The 19229-nt window shown below is 41.5% G+C and overlaps 1 protein-coding gene and 1 pseudogene across 1 annotated transcript in view; one reads left to right on the forward strand and one right to left on the reverse strand.

The window, feature by feature from the left end:
- The window catches only part of DOK6 (docking protein 6), a 272774-nt gene that overhangs the window by 202417 nt on the left and 51128 nt on the right, over positions 1-19229 (forward strand). The window contains exon 7 of the mRNA XM_066625263.1: positions 12054-12171. Within this exon, the coding sequence (XP_066481360.1) occupies positions 12054-12171 (118 nt within the window). The remainder of the gene's footprint in view (positions 1-12053; positions 12172-19229) is intronic.
- LOC136649981 (5S ribosomal RNA) lies at positions 18519-18637 on the reverse strand (annotated as a pseudogene).

The raw sequence follows: 19229 nt of genomic DNA on the forward strand, positions 1-19229 counted from the left end.
GGTAAAGAATAAAAGTAAAGAATGAAATTTCATTTCAGATATTCAATTTATATTCTGCTATTTTGACGAATACGAATTTGGCAGGTCTGACATACTTATTCATGAAAACAAGGGTAAGAATATTAGTCTATTCTAGTAAAAACAACAGTGTTCACCTAAAAAAATTAAAATTAAAGACTGAAAAAAATGACACAATATGTATATTTTTGTCAAAAGACTCTTGTTTTTATTCAAAGGTTCACATCTTGAGCAAGGTTGATAGAAGTCTGGGGAAGCCTTAGAGATCTGCAGGTCTCCTATCATGGCCCTCTAAATCTCTGTCCTCTTTTAAGGCCACCCATTTGTGCAGCAGGCAGTCTTGCATCAAATTAAGAAGCTGCAGTGCCTTAAGATCGACTCACACAGGCATTTTTTCTTCATGCTCTAACTTTGACTGAGTACATTAATTCTGAAAGAAAAAGAAAAGCTCTTTCAGGGCGAAGTCCATATTCTCAGATCATCTATACATGGTCACACTTTAAATTATATTTTATTTATTTTAGATTTTTTATTTTATTTTTCAAGATTTTAGGAGATTATCTACAAGGCTGTGATAAAATGGGAGGAAATTGTGGCCAAGTACTACCCATTTCAAGATTCCTCACCTGATTTTTGCCCTATTTATTCATAATCATATCGTTGACCTCTTACCGTGGAGCTTTAATATGCTGTTGAATTAGGTCAGGGGTGCTCAAACCCCGACCCTGGGGCCACTTGCAGCCCTCGAGGACTTCCAATCCAGCCCGCAGGGAGCCCCCAGTCTCCAATGAGCCTCTGGCCCTCCAGAGCCCGTGCTGGCCTGACACAACTGCTCTCAGTATGACAGCCAACTGTTCGACCTCTCACATGAGTTGTGGGATGAGGGCTCCCTCCACTACTTGCTGTTTCATGTCTGATGCAGCAATGGCAGCAAAGGAAAGGCTGGCCTTGCTTTGTGCAAGGCCTTTTATAGCCTTTGAGCTATTCCTTCATTCATCCATATAAGTTCCATCGCTAATATATTCATTTATGTAAATTTATTCAAATTTTAAAGGTAAATTAATTCTTGTTTTCCCAGCCGCTGACACAGTGTCAGAGAGATGATGTAGCCCTCCTGCCAAAAAGTTTGGACACCCCTGGATTAGGTGGATGTAACTTTATGATGATGGAAAGAGTTGTCTAAAAGTAAAAAAAGAACTGAGGCAAGGCCATCAAGAAACTCATGAGGGGTTAGATATCTCAAGTAACAGAGAATGCTACCTTGACTGAGTGACCCCTCTAGATTAATAATATCTGCACTTACTGGGCAGCAGCTTTCCAAGGTTTCAAACAGGCATTTCCCAGCCCCACCTGGAGATGCCAGGGGTGGAACATACAACTTCAAGAATGCAGACTATGTTCTCTGCCAGTGAGCTGTGGCCCCTCAGGATGTGGAGAGGGATTTTTCATCAAGTCAGCATCCTAATTTCTGGTTTTGCTTGATCTTGCCTGTGGTGGGAGGAGAAACTGCTATCCCAGTTTAAATTTAGCTTTGAGATGGGCTGAGAGTAGGTGGTGATTTGCCTCTCAAATTCCTGCTTCAGTGAGAAACTTAGTTCTTTAAAAACCACAGTGGGGGGGGGAGTTACTCCCAACTTACTATCTTTAACAAAACAGAGACTCTACCCATTGGAAGGCCACTTGGATAGCATACATTCACATGCGTGTGGATGTTTGATCTGAAGAATAAAGAACGCTTCCAGCATTTGGCAGCACAAGCTGCCAGAGTGCACTTTGTAACCACTTTGCAGCAGCCAGCACCCTTTTAAACAAAAAAAATCTTTTTTATGTTTAGTTGTTGCCAATATTTCTGTAACAAGGCAAATGATAATTCTTTTGAAAAGAACATGATACATTTGAACATCTAAAGTGGAGTCAGAAGACAATACATCCTATTTCTGTACTGCTGTCAGGTTCTCAGGATTACCACCCTGATTATAAAAGCTACAGATTTATTCATTTTTAACAAAAGCTGTAATTCTCTGCAGGCCTGCAAGCCATGCACAAGTTGCCAGTGTGATGCAATGGAAAATGCATGCTGTATGTATCTCATTTCAGATACAAGGCTTAATTTTTTTTTAAATGCATTTGTATCCTGCCTTTCCTCGCTCTGTGGGGATTCCCAATGCAACTCAGAAACATATATTAAAATACAATAATGAAAATTTTTTAAAGCACAATCATAAAAAATAAAACAATAAAAAGGCAGCAATAAGCAATAATAAAAACAATAACAGCAGGCAGCAGGACACAAAAACCAAACAGAAGGACAAAGCAATAGGAAAGACAACTGAAATTGAGAACACTAATGGAAAAGGAAAAAATTTACCCTGCCAGGATGTGAACAGGGAGAATGCTGATCAATTCAAATGGGACGGAGTTCCAAAATTGTGGCACCACCAAAGAGAAGACCCTATCCCTAGCAGCTGTGAGGGACAGCACATGCAGAATGGCCTCTCTGATGATATTAGCAGAAAGGCCAGCTGACATGGAAAAGGGCAGTCCTGTAGATACCTTGATCCTAAACTGTGAAGGGCTTTAAAGAACAAAACCAGCACCTTGAAAGTCCAAGGTATTCCTGTAACAAGTAAAATTGCCAATTATTTTTAAAAAAATAAATCACTCTTGGTTTGTGCTAATTGCTTTATTTTAATCTCAATATTCTTCATCTGCAAAGGATAGATGTTAATTGGCTTCCACTGACCAGGTGTTAGTGTAGCTCTTCTGGCTAATTTTAGTATGTTGTATGAGTATGTAGTAGATGTAGCTTTTGCACTTATATATGCAGGTCATCATTGTACCTGCCAGGATGGGAATGTTTTAGTGGTGTGGCGGTTTTGCAGAAGACATGCCACAGTGTTAGTGTTCTGTCCTTTGATATTAGGCAAATTTCCAGTCCTTTTCATTTACGTATGTAAGTCTGTAGCCACCTTGCAAACACTCTGGCCAGGTGCAGCACGACTCAGAATGCTTTTCGATGCCGCCTGGCTAGGATTCTTACAAGGTGGCTGCAGACCTGTTGTACTACTGTATTGTATTACTATTGTATTGTATTGTATTGTATTACTGGGGGAGGGGGCAGGAAACCGAATATAGGGCTGATGTTTCCTTCGTGCTGTGTAGTTACACCCTGAGTTCATGGTATGTTTTCTCAGAGGATGTTCATATCTACTAATAGGTAAAGTACCCTTGCAACTTCCGTGCCTCTGCTATTGTTTTCTAGAGTTTGGAATTTGCTGTTATGGAATGTTGTGATGGTTACTGGCTTAGATGACTTTAAAAGTAGATTTTAGACATTCATGGTGGACTATAGGTATGTTAATCATTATAGACCATGATGGTGACACTGAGCCTCCAGATGCAGAGGTAAATAAGTGAACCCCAGAATCTGGTAGGGAGCTAGGATCATGGAGAGGGGAACATATTGAGGTGGTGGTGGAAAGGTTCTTGCATATCTGATGTTCAGTAAAAAAAAAATGTTCGCTGTCTGTGTTTATCTTGGCTATCTGGTCAATATTATTTTTCATTACATGCCATAACTATTACTGAAAATAATTTTGTGGTAAAAAGGGGAGAGCATCAAAAATTTATGGATACCAGATGTCAAATGACTTAGCTACACCTCTGAACTGATGTACAAGCTAAGTAAGCCTACTGTAAGAGAAGAGTAGGTGAAACGAGGACTGACGATTTAACTGTCATTGTCATTCCATGCTGTAACCTGTGTTCACATCCCCTCAGTTAACCTCTTGACTGGCTTGTAATAAAAGATGTTTGTTCCAGCAAGTCTTCACCCTGTCAGAATCCATTTCCATAAAAATGTAAAGGGCAAGTTTCCAATGAGATGGAGTGGCTGAACGGGCAGTCCCGTTGTGCATTTTGTATATTCAGATGGAATCACATTGACAAGATAGCATGAGCTCTTAATTTTTTTCCTCCTTTTTTATTCTTGTCATTTTCTTCTCTCTTTTTTTCAAAGTTATCTTCTTCATTGTAACTAACTTTGCCTGTTGTGAGGAACAGTAGAAAAACTGTGGTAACAGCAGGTTAGGAAGAAATGCACAGTTCTTTTTCTTGTGAAGTATGCTATCAGATAATTTGTGTTCTGTTCTCCATATATGCCCATCTCTTGCCTATGCACATTTCATAACATGTGAAAAGGAAAGGAAAATGCATGAAGTTGAGCTCTCCATGGTAACAGATGCAGTTCTTTTAGTGTGATGAAACAGGAACAGAGAGGCAAAGTGGTATTGCTATAAAGATTAGTGTATTGAAATTAAGCATTTTTTTCTATTTTTTTCTTAAATCAAGATTCCCATCTAATGCAACTTCCTATGGATGGCAGAGGCCTTCATTATTTTATAATATAAGGAAATATGGAGAGAAATGAAGGCCACTGGTGTACAGCATTCATTTTTAAAGGCCACTGATCCGAGGCTTGACACACTGAAAGGAATTGAAGGCAGAGGTTCAGTCAACAACTAGTTCTTCTATGACCTGGCATATAGTGGGCTTTCCTTATCCATTGGTTTGGCACTCACAGATTGGCTCAGCGTGGGTGCTAGACATGTGCTAGAGGGCCTCACCTGACTTCCTGGTCATGCCCAGCCTCCCTGCGCCTCAGAAAACCTCTCAGAAATGTCAGAAAGGCACTTCTGGTTTTCAAATGATATTCAAAAGTACAGCAAGAGCCATCAGACTTCTGGATGCGAACAGAAGTGCCTTCCTATGCTTCAGAAGGCCTCCCGGAGGCTTCTGGTACTTCCCAGTTTCGGAAGACATTATCTGCAGATTTTGGTGACTATAGGGGGTCCAGGAAGACTCCCCATGGATACATAGGTCCATCTGTAGTTTTCCCCCTCCATTCTCTTGTGTACTGTAGTTTAGTGTTCCTTCTGTACTTCACCACAGAATTTTTTGAATGCATTTTGCATCCGGCATTTCCTCCCTCAATAAGGACTCCCAATGTAAGTTACAAACATATATTAAAATACAATAATGAAAAATTCTAAAAGCACAATCATAAAAAATAAAACAAAGGCAGCAATAAACATAAACAATAATAAAAACAAAACAGCAGGCGGCAGAACACAAAAACCAAATAGAAAGATAAAGCAAGAGGGGGAAAAAACTGAAAATGAGAACTCTGATTGGAAAACTCTTAATACCCTACCAGGAGGTGCACAGGGAGGGCACAGATCAATTCAAACGGGATGGAGTTCCAAAGTTGTGGGATTTATTTGGTGGCCGTGCTAGCGGAAGGGAGAGTTTGGATTGTGCTTACAATTACTTGTAGCACCCAATTTTTTAAACAATGTGAATCTGTCCTTTCTTTTCATATAAATATTTTGAGCCTAAGAAATAGGCAGCTGTACCTAGATGTTATCAAATGCAAGAATAATAATGAAACTGCATAAAAGGCTAAAATAAATTTCACAAGGTTTTATTAGGCACAAAGAAGTCAGTCAATGGATCGATGATGGATAGGTAATTTGAGCTTTCCTAGAAAAAAGAGGGGGGATCCTAGATCCTGATTACTTTTTTCTTACATTTCAGAAATTCTATAGTCATTCAAATAACTGTTAAATTTAAACAGTAGAGAAATTCTAATTCATTTGTATGTTAACTGAGCTAGAATTTTTCACTAATTAAAAAAAATACTGCTTCTGGATACATTCCTTCTCCATGTGGATCATAATGAGTCAGCCTCAATGAATTGGTAGACTCACTGCTGAACTCCCATATGCACTGTGCCAAACATTGTCCAGTCCTATCCAGCACAAGAGCAGAGGCGCCAAACAGCTACAGAGTTTCTGAGCCCAACACAGGGCATTCAGTGGAGGAGGCCTCTGCCAATCCCACCTCCTCCCAGGCCTGTCCCTCCCCCTGCTCTGCCCTTCCTGCCCAGAAACACCTCCCTATGCCTTCCCTGTGTCACTCAGCACTTACCTGCTCTCCGCCTGCGACCGGAGTTCCAACTGTAGCACCAACTGGGCAGCGCAGGCCTCCCCACTTATAGTTGCAGTGTCGGTGCTACGACAGCATTGGATCAGGCTGCAAGTTCAAGAGAAATGTCTCAAAGAGAAATATCTCTGCCACTAGTGCTGTTGGCCTCCAGCTTGCATGTTGCACTTACTTCACATCATGTTTATTTTCCAGAGTAATAAACCAGCTGCTTGGACTTCTGTGACAGCTCATGTAAATGTTGTGCGATACTTTTACATTTCAAAAGTTTCAGTAATATGGTGCTAATTATGATTCGTTCTAGGTAGGAAGCCCAGTTCAGATTTCAGCCTTCCATTTGTGTGGTGATAAGAAGCAGTCGAGGAATCAAGTCAGCAGAATTTGGAAATTGTGTAGGTCAGCCTTTATGAAGGAATGTTTATAACGAGAGAGAGAGAGAGAGAGAGAGAGAGAGGTTTTCTAACTTCTTTTTGCATCAGGACCCTTAGAAGAGAGAGACCTAGAAACAGCTGAGGCTTGAAAGCAGGCATTGAATAGTAAATGTGAAAACACTGACAGCAGCAGCATCTTTCTCCCCTCTTTCTCTCTCCCTAGTAATGGTCTATGCTATAGTTCGAAAACATGAAGTTACAACATCTATTTGCAAGTTTCCCCACTTAATGGGCTGCAGAAACAAGATATCATGCCCCACATTTTGCAATAGTACACATCATTGGAGAGAGTCGAGAAGGATTCACGAGACTGTGGCTTTCAGCAGCAGCCATGATATCCTGATCTGATTCACAAATGGGCATCTGTGGTGATGCAGTGGCACTAATGCTGTATCCTGCTGGGGACTTTTGGCATATTGAGGCCTCCTTGGGGTAAGGGGACATTTGTTCCCTTGCCCTGGGGAGGGCACATTCCAACCCAACTGTTGTACTCAGACCTGTGCCAGAAATATCACTGGTGCAAGACCATGTTGACCCATGAAGATGAATCAGGCCCAGGAAAGGGGATCAGGATTCAGCAGGCGCCATTGCTTCCCAAGCCAGTTGTATCCCCATTCTGCCTACTCCACCTCATTCTGCCCCCTCTCTGTTCCACTCCTGGCCCTGGTCCAGCTTTACCTGAGGTGGCAGGCATTCATAGTCTGTTGCCATGCAGACCCAGCTGCTTTCGGCAGCAACCAGACCACTCCATCTGGTGGAGTTGCATTTGTGACAACCCAAAAACGGCTATGCCAGTGGAACGCGCATTCCACCAGCATAGTGCGCTGTTAGGATTGGGCCCTGCATGAACTACAACAATAGCTGGATGTTCTGATGAATTCAGATCAAATAAGGGCTTTCAAAAATGTGTTGTGATAAAGTTAATGAGGGATGAACATGAGCAAATGCTTTCTGTGCACTTATTTCATGTGGGTATGAATAAGAAATCAAGCCAATTGTATATCAAGTTGATAGCAATCGCGTAATGGCCATAGTGTTACAATAGTGTTCCGGAGCAATATTAGTTAAAGCGTTTACAACTTAGCATAGAGCGCTCACAGACCACTGCTGCGATACTTTTATGCTTCCACCAAAATCCTTTTATGTGAATTATCATAACTACTCAATACAAACTCAGTAGGGCAGGGAACTGATACTTTTGGAATTGGAGTTGAGATGCAGTTTCTCCAGCTGAAGATAAAATCTTCCATTGCTTCCTTTGAAGGTTTGTGGAAGATGTTTTCCTTTCTGAGAAAAAGGTCTTTTGATCTCACACAACATTTAGGTAATGTCTTGAGATCAAATAGCCTTTTTCCAAGAGAAAATGACTCTCTTAAAACTTCAAAAGCAGCACTGGAGGTTGTGGTACTTTTTCTTTATTTGAAGTGAAACCCAAAGGGCGATCCCAGAACTCCTGTATTTTACAGGCCTCTTGATATGGGTTCTAATAAAACTGTGTAAGTGAGCTGGTTATATGAAAACATGTTCCAGCGGAGAAATACAAGTGGACATATATAAACGGCATCATTAGATACTCTGAAACTGTTTTGCAGTGACAGGAGTGGTGTATCACGTTCGGTGCCTTGTATTTCACCCTACTGAAAATGTTTTTAAAAATTAGAAAATTACATATGCCTTGAATCTATTGTTGTTGTTGTTTTCATGCCACATGGTAACAGTATATTTTGTTGGAAATACTTGAATTTTCTGTTGAACTTTCTGTTGAAAAGCGGTATATAAATACTGTTAATAATAATAATAATAATAATAATAATAATAATAATAATAATAATAATAATAATAATAATAATAATAATAATATTTTCTTGTACAATGCTAATCAAAAATGAAGAGCATTTAAAACAATGGGGCCATGGAAACATGGAAATTCCATTTGTCACTGACTTCCATAAATAATACAGGTATCTGCAGCCAATCAGGTGCAATCAAGTACATGAGGTGATATTATTTAATGACTCATGTAATGTAGTAGTTATTAGAATTGGCACTGTACTGAATTGGAAGCGTTTATTTGCATACACCATTTGAACATGCAAACAAAAACATGCCCCATTTTAAAATAAGAAATATTATCTTAAATACCAGATGTTAAATGTTCTCAGATGCTTATTTTAGACATCTCTAAAAATCTGAGATGTCTTTAATGCAACAGATTGGAATTACAAATCACTCACTCCAAGGTTATCATATTGAAACAAATAGAATCTTTCTAGAAAACGTGTCTCCTTAGAAGTAATTGTTTCCATAAGTATATACTGTAAATGCTTTCTTCCCTAAACCAAAAGAAATTAACCAGAATACTTTCACAAATTCCATGCATTGCCTATAGTCTCATTGATATTTTCAGAGGACCTGGAAGGAAAAAAAAAAATCCTCATGATGTAGAGAGAGTGCTGTTCTGTATGTCCCTGTTGTCCTTTAATCATTGTACAATAGCCGCAGTAAAGGGGCCACATGAGAATCAATGCTGTTTTTCTGAATCATTACCTCCTAATAAGATTGCTGCTTGCAAACCCATGAACTCTGCACAGAACACTGCCTTTTAGAGTAGCTTATTCCCAATCCTATTCAGCCCTATTCCTGAACCCAGCTACATCTGGTTGTGTAAACATTTTTCCTGGCTCCCAAAAAAAATTCTCAATGACCTTCCAGCAAAATTGAGGTGAAACTAAAGTTCACAAGTAGTTGGGCAGCCTGATCCTAACTCCCCTGATAGTGATGCAATGGCCAGCGTGGCTACTGCTGCATCCCACACAGGGGAGTGTCAGCCTCCAGACACTTCCTCAGAGTAACAGAAGATTTGGTCCTTTGCCAATGTTCCAGGTCAGCAGGCTAAGCCCCTGGGTCTGCTTGGACCTGTGCCAGTAATATCACTGGTGCAAGTCCATGTGGACCCATGGAGGCAGATCTGGCCTGGGATGGGGGGTTAGGATTCAGCAGTTGCTGCTGCTGCCAAACTTTGCCCCTTCTTTTGGCGAGATCCACTTTCTTCCCTGTTGCCACCCTCATGCTGGCAGCACAATGCACTAATAGGATTGGGCCATTAGAGTCAACCCAATGTAGGTTCAACTGACACACGGTTCTAGGTTGTTAGTAGTTTATAGATAATAAACGGCTGTTATTTTGCTAGCTTATCTTTGTCTCAATTCATTAGCTGTGTTCATTTTCTTAGTTTCTTTTTTGTATGCACTTGTAGAAACACATCTTGCACACATGCCTTCTTTCAATGCCTGTTAATGTTATAGATATACATATGTACATTTCATAGCAATATCTTCCTGTGTTTCTTGCTTACACACACCAATAGGTTCTATGGTTCGGAATCTCTTTGATACAAATAATTGTGTATTTTTACAATATTTAGAATTGTGAAATATTTATTTTGCAAATCTCTCCAACCCTATAATATCCACGGCATGACCCTGAACAATCATGCTTTAAAAATCACTAATTGCAGGTGAATTATCCTGGAATTGTCCTATATAACTTGTTTCATAATGATTGTTTACCTTATTGCTGCAACAGTTGTCATAGTTGCAGCATACTAATACTTTTGTAATACAGGCATCACACTGCTAGACATTACAGTGGGCTCTCCATGTCCACCGGGGTTTGGTTCTGGGATACCAAAATCTGTGGATACTCAAGTCCCAGCACCACAGCCCCATCGTCAATGGCACCCCAGCAAGACTCACTGGCTTCAAACTGGGGTAGAGCAGCCACCACAATCCAGAAGAGGAAGAAGAAATGACACAGAGCTGCCCACCAGCAGGGTGGTGGTGGTGAGGGATGCAGGAACTGCACTCGGTAAAGAGAAAGCAAAGAGCCGTCCAACTGACTGCTCCAACCTTTCAGCGAATGCAAGGGTAGAGGCAGGAAAACAAAGCATGGCTGGCTGGGCTGCTCTTTGTAGTGGATTCACTCCTGCAGAGGGCAGTGGCTGCAGGGGCAAACATAGTGCTACCCCCCCCAGATCCTTGGTTTATTAAATCCGTGGGTGCTAAGCCAACAGTTAAAAAAGGGCCCACTGTACATGGTGATGGATGATTAGATCTCCTGATGTAATTTTCTTCTCCAAAAAGCAGCCATAGGAAGAAGTGCATAATTTGGATCAGAGCTGTGACATGCAACCATTTGACCCTACACAGATTTCCTAGTGCAGTACCTCTCTAGAATGCCTAATAAACAAGCATCGGCATTGTGCTTGTATATTTTCCCATTCATTCCTAACAGCAGCTCAAGGAGCTGCAGTACAGAAAGAAGGTTTAGATGTGGTCCTGAACAAAATCCTGCTCCCTCCACAATGTCTGCTCTTAGGAGAAAAAAAAAATTGCAGTATGAGATCCACTCACAGATCTCCCACCTAACATCCAGTTTGACCTTAGAAAATGCAATATGGGCAGTGACTGCCCACACAATAGGCACATGATACAAACAGAAAAGTGTAGAACTTGGTGGAGGAATCATGAAGACAAATCCATACAAATTTCTTGACACGCGAGCTGGAGAATCCAAGCAGGGATGCATCCAGGTTTTTGTCATGCTACTTCATGATTACTGTAGGCCACAGTGGTCATGAAGCATCATATCTGATCCCTAAATCTAGCACTCGGGGCAGTACGGTTCCCAAAACTGGGTTTTATACTGTACATGCAGTTCTGAACAGATAGTATAGAGCAGTAGTTCTCATTCAGTTTCTGGAACCTTTTGCAATCCTGAAACGAGTTTCAGGGAGCCCCGCTGGCAGATGTGCAGAGCCCCAGAGTACTGTCGCTTGTGTGGAGTGGCACAGTGCTAAGCATGATTCCGAATACCTGGAGAGCCATGAACAGTGGAGGCAGGAGGTACAGATGAGCAAACCAGGCAGGAGACAGGTGGTGGCCACACTTACTGTGTGCTCATGGAGCCCCTGAAGGGGTCTCAGGAAGCCTCAGGGCTCCTATGAGCACACTTTGAGAAACAGTGTGGTATAGAGTGAAGAGGAGAATACATCCTTTAGGCAGCTGACTGGTGTTCTTGAAAAAAAAAAGCCTACCACTTCTTGGGCCGTTAGATGCATAGGCATCTTACTAAAGCTAAGCTGCAGAAACTCAACCAAATATTAACTAACTTTCCAGCGCTATTGCAGGCATGGCTGTGGGGTGCGCACTGTATCCTGCAAGGGGAGGGGACCAGTCATAGAGGCCTCCTCAAAGTAAGGGAATGTTACTTCAAGGTAAGAGACTGCATTGGAGCAGCATCAGTACTTGAAAGTTAATTAGGGTTGGGCTGTAAAAGGGGTAATATTTTCAAATATTTGCTTTTATCTTCAGTACTATTGTACTCAATTAACGCTGCAATCCAAAACAAATGTGCTAGGGTACACTCACTCACCACAGTGAGGACTTACCCCAGAACAATTACACATAAGACTACAATATAAAAATAGTTAATTGCCAGGAAGATAGACTAATTCCTGATGCTGATAAAAATAGCAGTGGCTTGAAGTATGCGGGGTTGATGGATTGGGAACATGATTTATTGTGCTTTCTTCCTCTGCAGCTTCAGACCAGCTTGACTGAAACAATGACATTACCCAAGTCAATCTCACTTCCTCGTAGTGCCTACTGGCATCACATCACTCGACAGAACAGTGTGGGAGAAATCTACAGTTTACAAGGTAAGATGCTCAGAAAGCAAAATAGCCTGTCCATCAGCTTCCCTCACATTGAGCAAAACTCATGCAAATTGCTTTCATCGGCATTGGCAGTTTCTTTCCCTTTGAGTTTCACAGGCATGTCATTATGCCCCCCCACCTTTTCTTTTTATACCTCATAGTCTAATAGTGAATAATTACCAGTAGCTTTGCATAGGTTGAGAAGTCAGTTTGACAGCTCAAGTTTCTTCTCCCCTTCCCCTCTTTTCCCCCTTTTTTCTTCTTAAGAGGAATGCAACTATAACGTATATTCAATTCTAAAAGTACCTAATGAAGAAGAGTGAATGGGATTTCCCTTATACAGTCATTTCCTAGGGAAAATTTGGTTTTTGTTATATTGACACATTCCCACAGTGTTTCAGCTATTTCTCAGTGGCAAAGAAATAAACTAGAAATGCTGGTGAAGTTTGCCAGACTTGGAAGTAGAAAATAGTTTTGTGCATTTGAAGATGAAAGTTGTGAGCACCAGAATTCTTTTATGGCTTTATTTAAAATCTGAACTAGAGAATAATTTTTTGTTTACTCCCCCACTTGCCAACCCAGCCCTGATTCCCATCCCACCCCTTCCTCTGATTAATTGTGCAGTACAGGAAGATACCTTAAGGTGTACCTTTGACTGTATCAGTGACTCATTTTTTAATTCTTCTGCTTCTTGACTTCCTGCATTTATTGCCTAGTTCACAGGCATCTACAGTGGCTGAAGATCTGGATACATAGTACTATGAATAATTCATTTAATAATATTTTTGTGATTTTCTGCTATTTCTACTTAATTTGATGACAGGGCAGATGGGACTCATGCCCTGGCATGAGTCACATCTTCCTACCTACCTTTCAGATGCAGCTAATGAATAAAGTTGTAGTCTTTGCTGTGATGGATTAAAAAAAGGAAATAGCCTTCAGACTCTTCCGCAGCCCTATGTGCATGCATGCGCAATGTTGACATCTGAAGTTGACCAGGTCACACACTACCCAAGGACTCTCAGAGAGTCCACCTGGCCAGGATGACCCCAGAACTCTCATTAATAATGGCCATGGTAGTGCACACTGGGGTCATCGTGGGTGTGCCATACTGGGAGGTTCTAATGTAGGGCTTTCCTCTTTGGCCACTAGCAAGCTGGCAGTGTGTGTATGCATACCATTCCCATTATTAAAGTTGGTTAGGATTGTGCCCCAAATAACATAAAATTGGCTGTCACCTGAAACAGCACAGTAGGAATGTCCAAAAGCCTCTCCAAAAGTCAAGAAGTCTCTCTGAATGCCTTTCCAAATGCTTCTGCAAACAGCCACAGACTTGAAGACTTTACATATGAATCTGACAATTCTCTCAGATCATCTGAGGAGGCCATCTTGCTTATCCTGCCACCTTCTGAAGTTTGGATAACTGGAACATGAGATAGGACCTTCCCTGTTACTGTGCTTAGGCTCTGACTCTGACAAGACTCCTGTCTAAACTGATGATCTTTTCAGGATTTTTGATCTAGTATGCTGTTCTTCACTCCCTGTTGTAGTGGTGGTATTGTATGGCTTTGTAATCATAAAAATTACAAGTCTGCAAAAATTTCTACTAGCCTGCTCATTGACAGAACACAACTGGACAGTAACAGACCTGGCTCGATGCCGTCCTGTGGCCAGGTCTGCATCATGCTCCCCCCCAGGGGATACTTACGAAAGTGCATGGAGCCTTGTGTGACGCTCCAACAGACTTGAGAAACCTTCTGATGTTTTGGGTGTGATCTTAAAGGGTTCTTCTGGTTTCCCGCTGAAACCAGAAGTACTCTTTAAGATTGTGCTAGAAGCCTCAGAAAGCTTTTTGCGCACTTCGGAGTGCCATACAGGCCTTCACCTGCCTGCAGAATGGCTCTGATGGGCAGGTGGGGTGGGAGAGACGACAGGGGCACGGTGCCAGGGACTTTTGCCCCCCTCCCCCAAGCCTGCTATTGGAATTGGAAACATGAGCATTACAGTTTTGCCCATCCAGGAGACCAGTCTTAATCCTAACAATCACCACTGTTAAGCGCTTGTAGCATTGTACTCACTATACAGTTATAAATAGGCATGGTGTTGAGAACTAAATTTGGGCTGGGAGAATTTTTCTTCCCTTACAGAGCTTTTTAATTTGAAATGTGGAAAAAGGTGCTCGAATTAAGTACAGGTGCAGCCTATTTATCCACGGATTTTTTATCTGGCAATTGTTATCGGATTTGTCAGGATGGGGGAACAGAAAGTCACACACACCTTTGCCCCCTTTGCCTTGTGCTGGCTCCATTTCCAGGCAGCCCAAAACACTGCCAACACTCACTGGGTGAGGCAGAGCAAAAAGGCTCTGCCTCACCCAGCCAGGGAAATAGCTCTGGAGCTCTGGAAGAGGTTCCCCTTGCAAAGGAACAGTAACACTCCTGGAGCCCCTGGGCCAGCAAAGAGACTGAAGAGGGGAAGGGGGGCCCAAAAATCTCTGTAACCAGAACACGTGCAGCAAGGTGGAGCTCTCTCTCTCTCTCTCTCACACACACACACACACACACAGGGGCAGGTGTGGTAGCAACAGAGGGGATTGCTTTAAAAAACCCAGGGAGTACTTGCCAAATTGCCCCCCCCCATTGAGATGCTGCAGGCAATCACCAACACAAGCAGCCCCCCCCCAATGAGGCAGACTATCACAAGCAAGCCTTCCCACCAAGCAAAGCATGAGATATAGCCTACAATCCTCTCCACACTTTCCTGGGAGTAAGCCCCATTGAGTACAATGGGCTACAATGGACTACATTGACTACAATGGGGCTTACTTCTGAGTAGAAATGCATAGGGCTGAACTCTTAAAAGATCAGCATCCCATGTGGAAGAAGCTGGGCAGCTGGCAACAGGGAGGGCTAAGTACAGAGGGGAGGGGATTGATAACAGCTGCCTTAGTTTTCTTCCATCCGGAAGTGTCAGGCTGCAGCATATTTGCATAACTCTATGGAATTTAGCACAATGCATTTTTTGTTAATCACACCGAGTCACGGAATGGAACTAACGCAGATAAATAGGCTCCACCTGTACTGCCATGGTTTTTGTTCTATTATATTTTCATTTTACATTTGCATTTTTTTAAAAAATGAGGAAGATTAGAGGGGGAAAGACTGGGGAAACAGGAGGACCATTCAAATTGTAAGTTTCCTGCTACCTCAAAATATTTTTTTTATTTTTATCAAAAGTAATAGAATACCAAATTTGAAGTGTTCCTGTACAAAAAACAGGAATCACACACTACCATTACTATAGTCATACTATTTAACATTTCATCCATCATATTTATCAATTACCCAGTGGGATTACTTTGGAATATTAAGTACATCCACACTTAATTCAGAGTTGACTGCCCCAAGTTGACTAACCTGTCCTAATGCTAAACTTTCCATCTAATAACATGGGCTGCAATAGAATGCTTTTACTTGGGAGTTAGTTCCGTTAAACTCAATGATGCTTGCTTTTGAGTAGGCATTCATAGATTAAACTGCAAACACTCTTAATTAGGAGTGAGCCCCACTGAACGGAATGGGGCTTACTTCTAAGTAGGCTTACAGTGGCAGGGCATTGCCTGAATGGGTTTAGGACGGACCTGGTGCCAGGCAAGCATAGTTGCATTAACCTTCTGTGCATTAGTTCCATCCAGAGGTAAATAGCCAACCCTTCAATTTACAGCCACATCATTCAATTTAAAATGGTTTGTGCATCTCATTTCCTTTGGCAAATGTGGCAAGCATCTTCTTCGACCCATGCTTTTCACCTGTTTTTGATTGTCAGGTGATCAGAGAAGGGCAGTACCCAAAAGCCTCCTGAACAAGTTAAAACCTCACAGGGCAATATGCATGCTGAACTGCCTGTGTTGGAAAGCAGGGCATTTATGATAGGGGCCCGACGGAGTCTTGTCTGATTGAATTTTTCTATTGATTTTCATTTGTTTGTTTTTAGTATGTAATTTTTTTTAGAGGATGTTCAATGTAATTTTTCTTGGATGCTTCTAAACCGAGGTGAAAAGATAAGGTATTTCTTTAACAACGAGTCGTCCAAAATCCCTCTGATCAATTCATAATCTCCAGTTTATATTTGGAGACCATGTTCATTTACTGAGCAATGAATAAAATGCTCTTTTTAAGGTAGCAGCATGTTCACTTTCTCCATACCTTCGTTTGGTTGTGGAGAACAACCAAAGCTGATGTATATTCTCCACTGAAGTTCCATTAACCACTACATCAGTGTTTCCCAAACTGTGGGTTGGGATCCACCAGTGGGTCATGAGCCGATTTTTGATGGGTCATGAAAAGTTTCTGAAATATTACAAAAAGACTTTGCAAGCACCTTTACCCAGTTTGCAGAAGAAAATTTCAGCAATAGGCAGTCTGGCTGGAGAGACTCCTCTCGTGACTGGAATGCTAACCTGTGGTATGAGGTTATTTTCATGCTCCCAAATTAAAATGTCACATTTTCTCTAGTAATTGGCATGCCATAGATCATATGTGAACCCAATTTCAATCTTTTGTCAGGCCTGGAAGTTCCTAACTTCCTAACATAAATTGGAAACAAAACATAAATCTTGGTCTCCGGCTTTCTGAGTTCCCTGGAACGACTGTAAAGCAGTGGCTCCTTCCCAAACTGTGGGTCAGGACCCAATTTTTGGTGGGTCGCAAAATTGACAGGACAAGTTAGGCTATGTGCATCAAGGGTTAATACTAGTTGCTACTTGGGTATGGCACTGCTGCCCAATCACCATTATAGCCATACCTCTTGGCATTCGTAAATCAGGCAGCAGTAGCCTTTTAGGGCTCATAAAGCTAGGTGGGCCCCAGTAGAGTGTAATTTTAAAAAGTGGGTCCTGGTGCTAAAAAGTTTGGGAACCACTGCAGTACATACATGCATACATATCTGTGCTGGAGAGGTTTATACAGTCAATTTGTAAACCAAAGACAATTTTTAGAAAATATAGGACATATGGGTTACGTTGCCCAAGGGAGTACTTAACAGTCTTTGATTAAGCTGGAACAGTGTGAAGTAAGAAAAACCCAGGATGTTTGTTTCCCTTTTAAAAATCTTCCTTTCTTAAATTATCCTCAGCAGGTGGGCAGCTCTTGAAAATATTTCAAGACAGAATGCATGCTTTATGGTGAGACATGTGGTTTTCAACTGATAATGTAACCCACTGAAAAAATTTCAGAACAAACCTCTAAAGTAAGCACAATGTGTGAACATCAAGGCAAGTGAAATTGTTTTATTTTTTTCCCCACAGCTTCTTTTTGAAGGCAACAACACTTCCCTGGGGTGGAAAGTAGTTCCCTGAGTCCTAGATTTGGAAATTGGCCAATATAACAATTTAAAAACAGGGATTTTTAAATTATTATTATTTTATTAAGGAATGGGGTTCAAAGCTGATTATGAAAGTGTTTGAGATTTTTGGCATAATGTGGCAAACAAATATATCATAATGACATGAAAATACTTACAGATTCCATACACCACTTATAGAGTTCCAAGATCAGATATTTTATTATCCGTTGCATCAATCATGTAATAGAATTATTTCTTTCAGATCAGAAAAATGTTGCTAACCTAAGTACCACACATAAGTTTGTACGTGGTGTATTTTAATTGAGAAATCTGTTAACTTGCCTGTTCTACCACCAAACTGGAAAGTTATATAGGTTCCTGCAAATGCTGAGTGTATCCTTGAATTGCACTCTGAGATGGCCTTTGAATAATAATGAACACGCTTGAATGCCATTTTCTTAAATGAGCGCAGTAATAAGCAGAATGAATATATCCCTAAAGCTGGCTAGCTGTTGCACTAGTTTCTTCAGAGATCCTTTCAATTCCTCTCCTCCTTTGTGTTTAAAATCTGGTATTACACTGTTGATTTCCTTGGCACTGCAGTGATTTATAATACTAAAGTAGATGCAGAGGGGGAAAAACCTGTCATCCATATCCTGCCAGAGACCCTATTTTCTGAAACTGCTGATTTCCCTAATGCAAAACCAAGCCTAATGGAATATGGGATATAAAATGAAACAACAGCAGTGTATAAAACCTGCATTTATAGGACACAATCCAACAGTAAGTTCTCCTGTATGAGACCTATTACAAGGATTGAGAACCACACAAGATCACTGGAAATTCAATGAGGCTTCCACAGAAGAACTTCCCACTGAATTGTGCCTTAGTGGATATTATTTTAACAGCATGGTACATTTAAAATAAAATAAAATTGCATGGTATTCATGAGCAAAACTGAAAACACAAATGGTTGGCAACCTTCAGTCTCGAAAGACTATGGTATAAGCCTACAGCACCCGGCATTCCCAGGCGGTCTCCCATCCAAGTACTAACCAGGCCTGACCTTGCTTAGCTTCCGAGATCAGACATGATCGGGCATGTGCAGAGTTGATTTGCTAAAACCAAAAATCATTCTCTGTCTAAAACATGGGGGAGGGGGGGAATGCTATGAAAGTGCTTGATAATGTGTTGTCATTCTCTCCAGTAGTTTGATGAATGGTTTAGAGACGGACAACATTAAAATTCAGGATGGGGAAAACATGTGAAAAAAGTGTATGAAATGGTATAATTTGGTTTTACTGGCAACAAAGCATAAGCCAACTCTACACACTGTAATAGGCAGCGGCCGCCACCAGCACTACAGTTCAGTCCTATCCCTCTGCAGCCCATAGCACACAGCACTGCTGCTAGAGTGGCAACCAGATGGCTTTTTCTTACTTACCTCTCTGTAGGCTGCCTGGCCTCCAATGGGACTTGAGACCTACACTAGCTGTTTTGCTGGTGTATATCTGAGGAGACTTGGGGCACTTCAGGTCAAGGAAATGGGGATAGGATCTTGGTGTGAGCCCCTGCCCCAAAGATCCTCCCCCGAACTATCCCCTGCCCAGCCTGCTCTCTTCCTGAAACAGCACCCACCACAAACCTATCTACTTCAGTAGGGCGTGTGATTGCTGGTGTCATTTACGGGAGCCTCTAGCCCCGAATGTGCCCGATGG

This window comes from Tiliqua scincoides, chromosome 4 (genome assembly GCF_035046505.1).
Source record: "Tiliqua scincoides isolate rTilSci1 chromosome 4, rTilSci1.hap2, whole genome shotgun sequence".
Lineage (NCBI taxonomy): Eukaryota > Metazoa > Chordata > Lepidosauria > Squamata > Scincidae > Tiliqua > Tiliqua scincoides.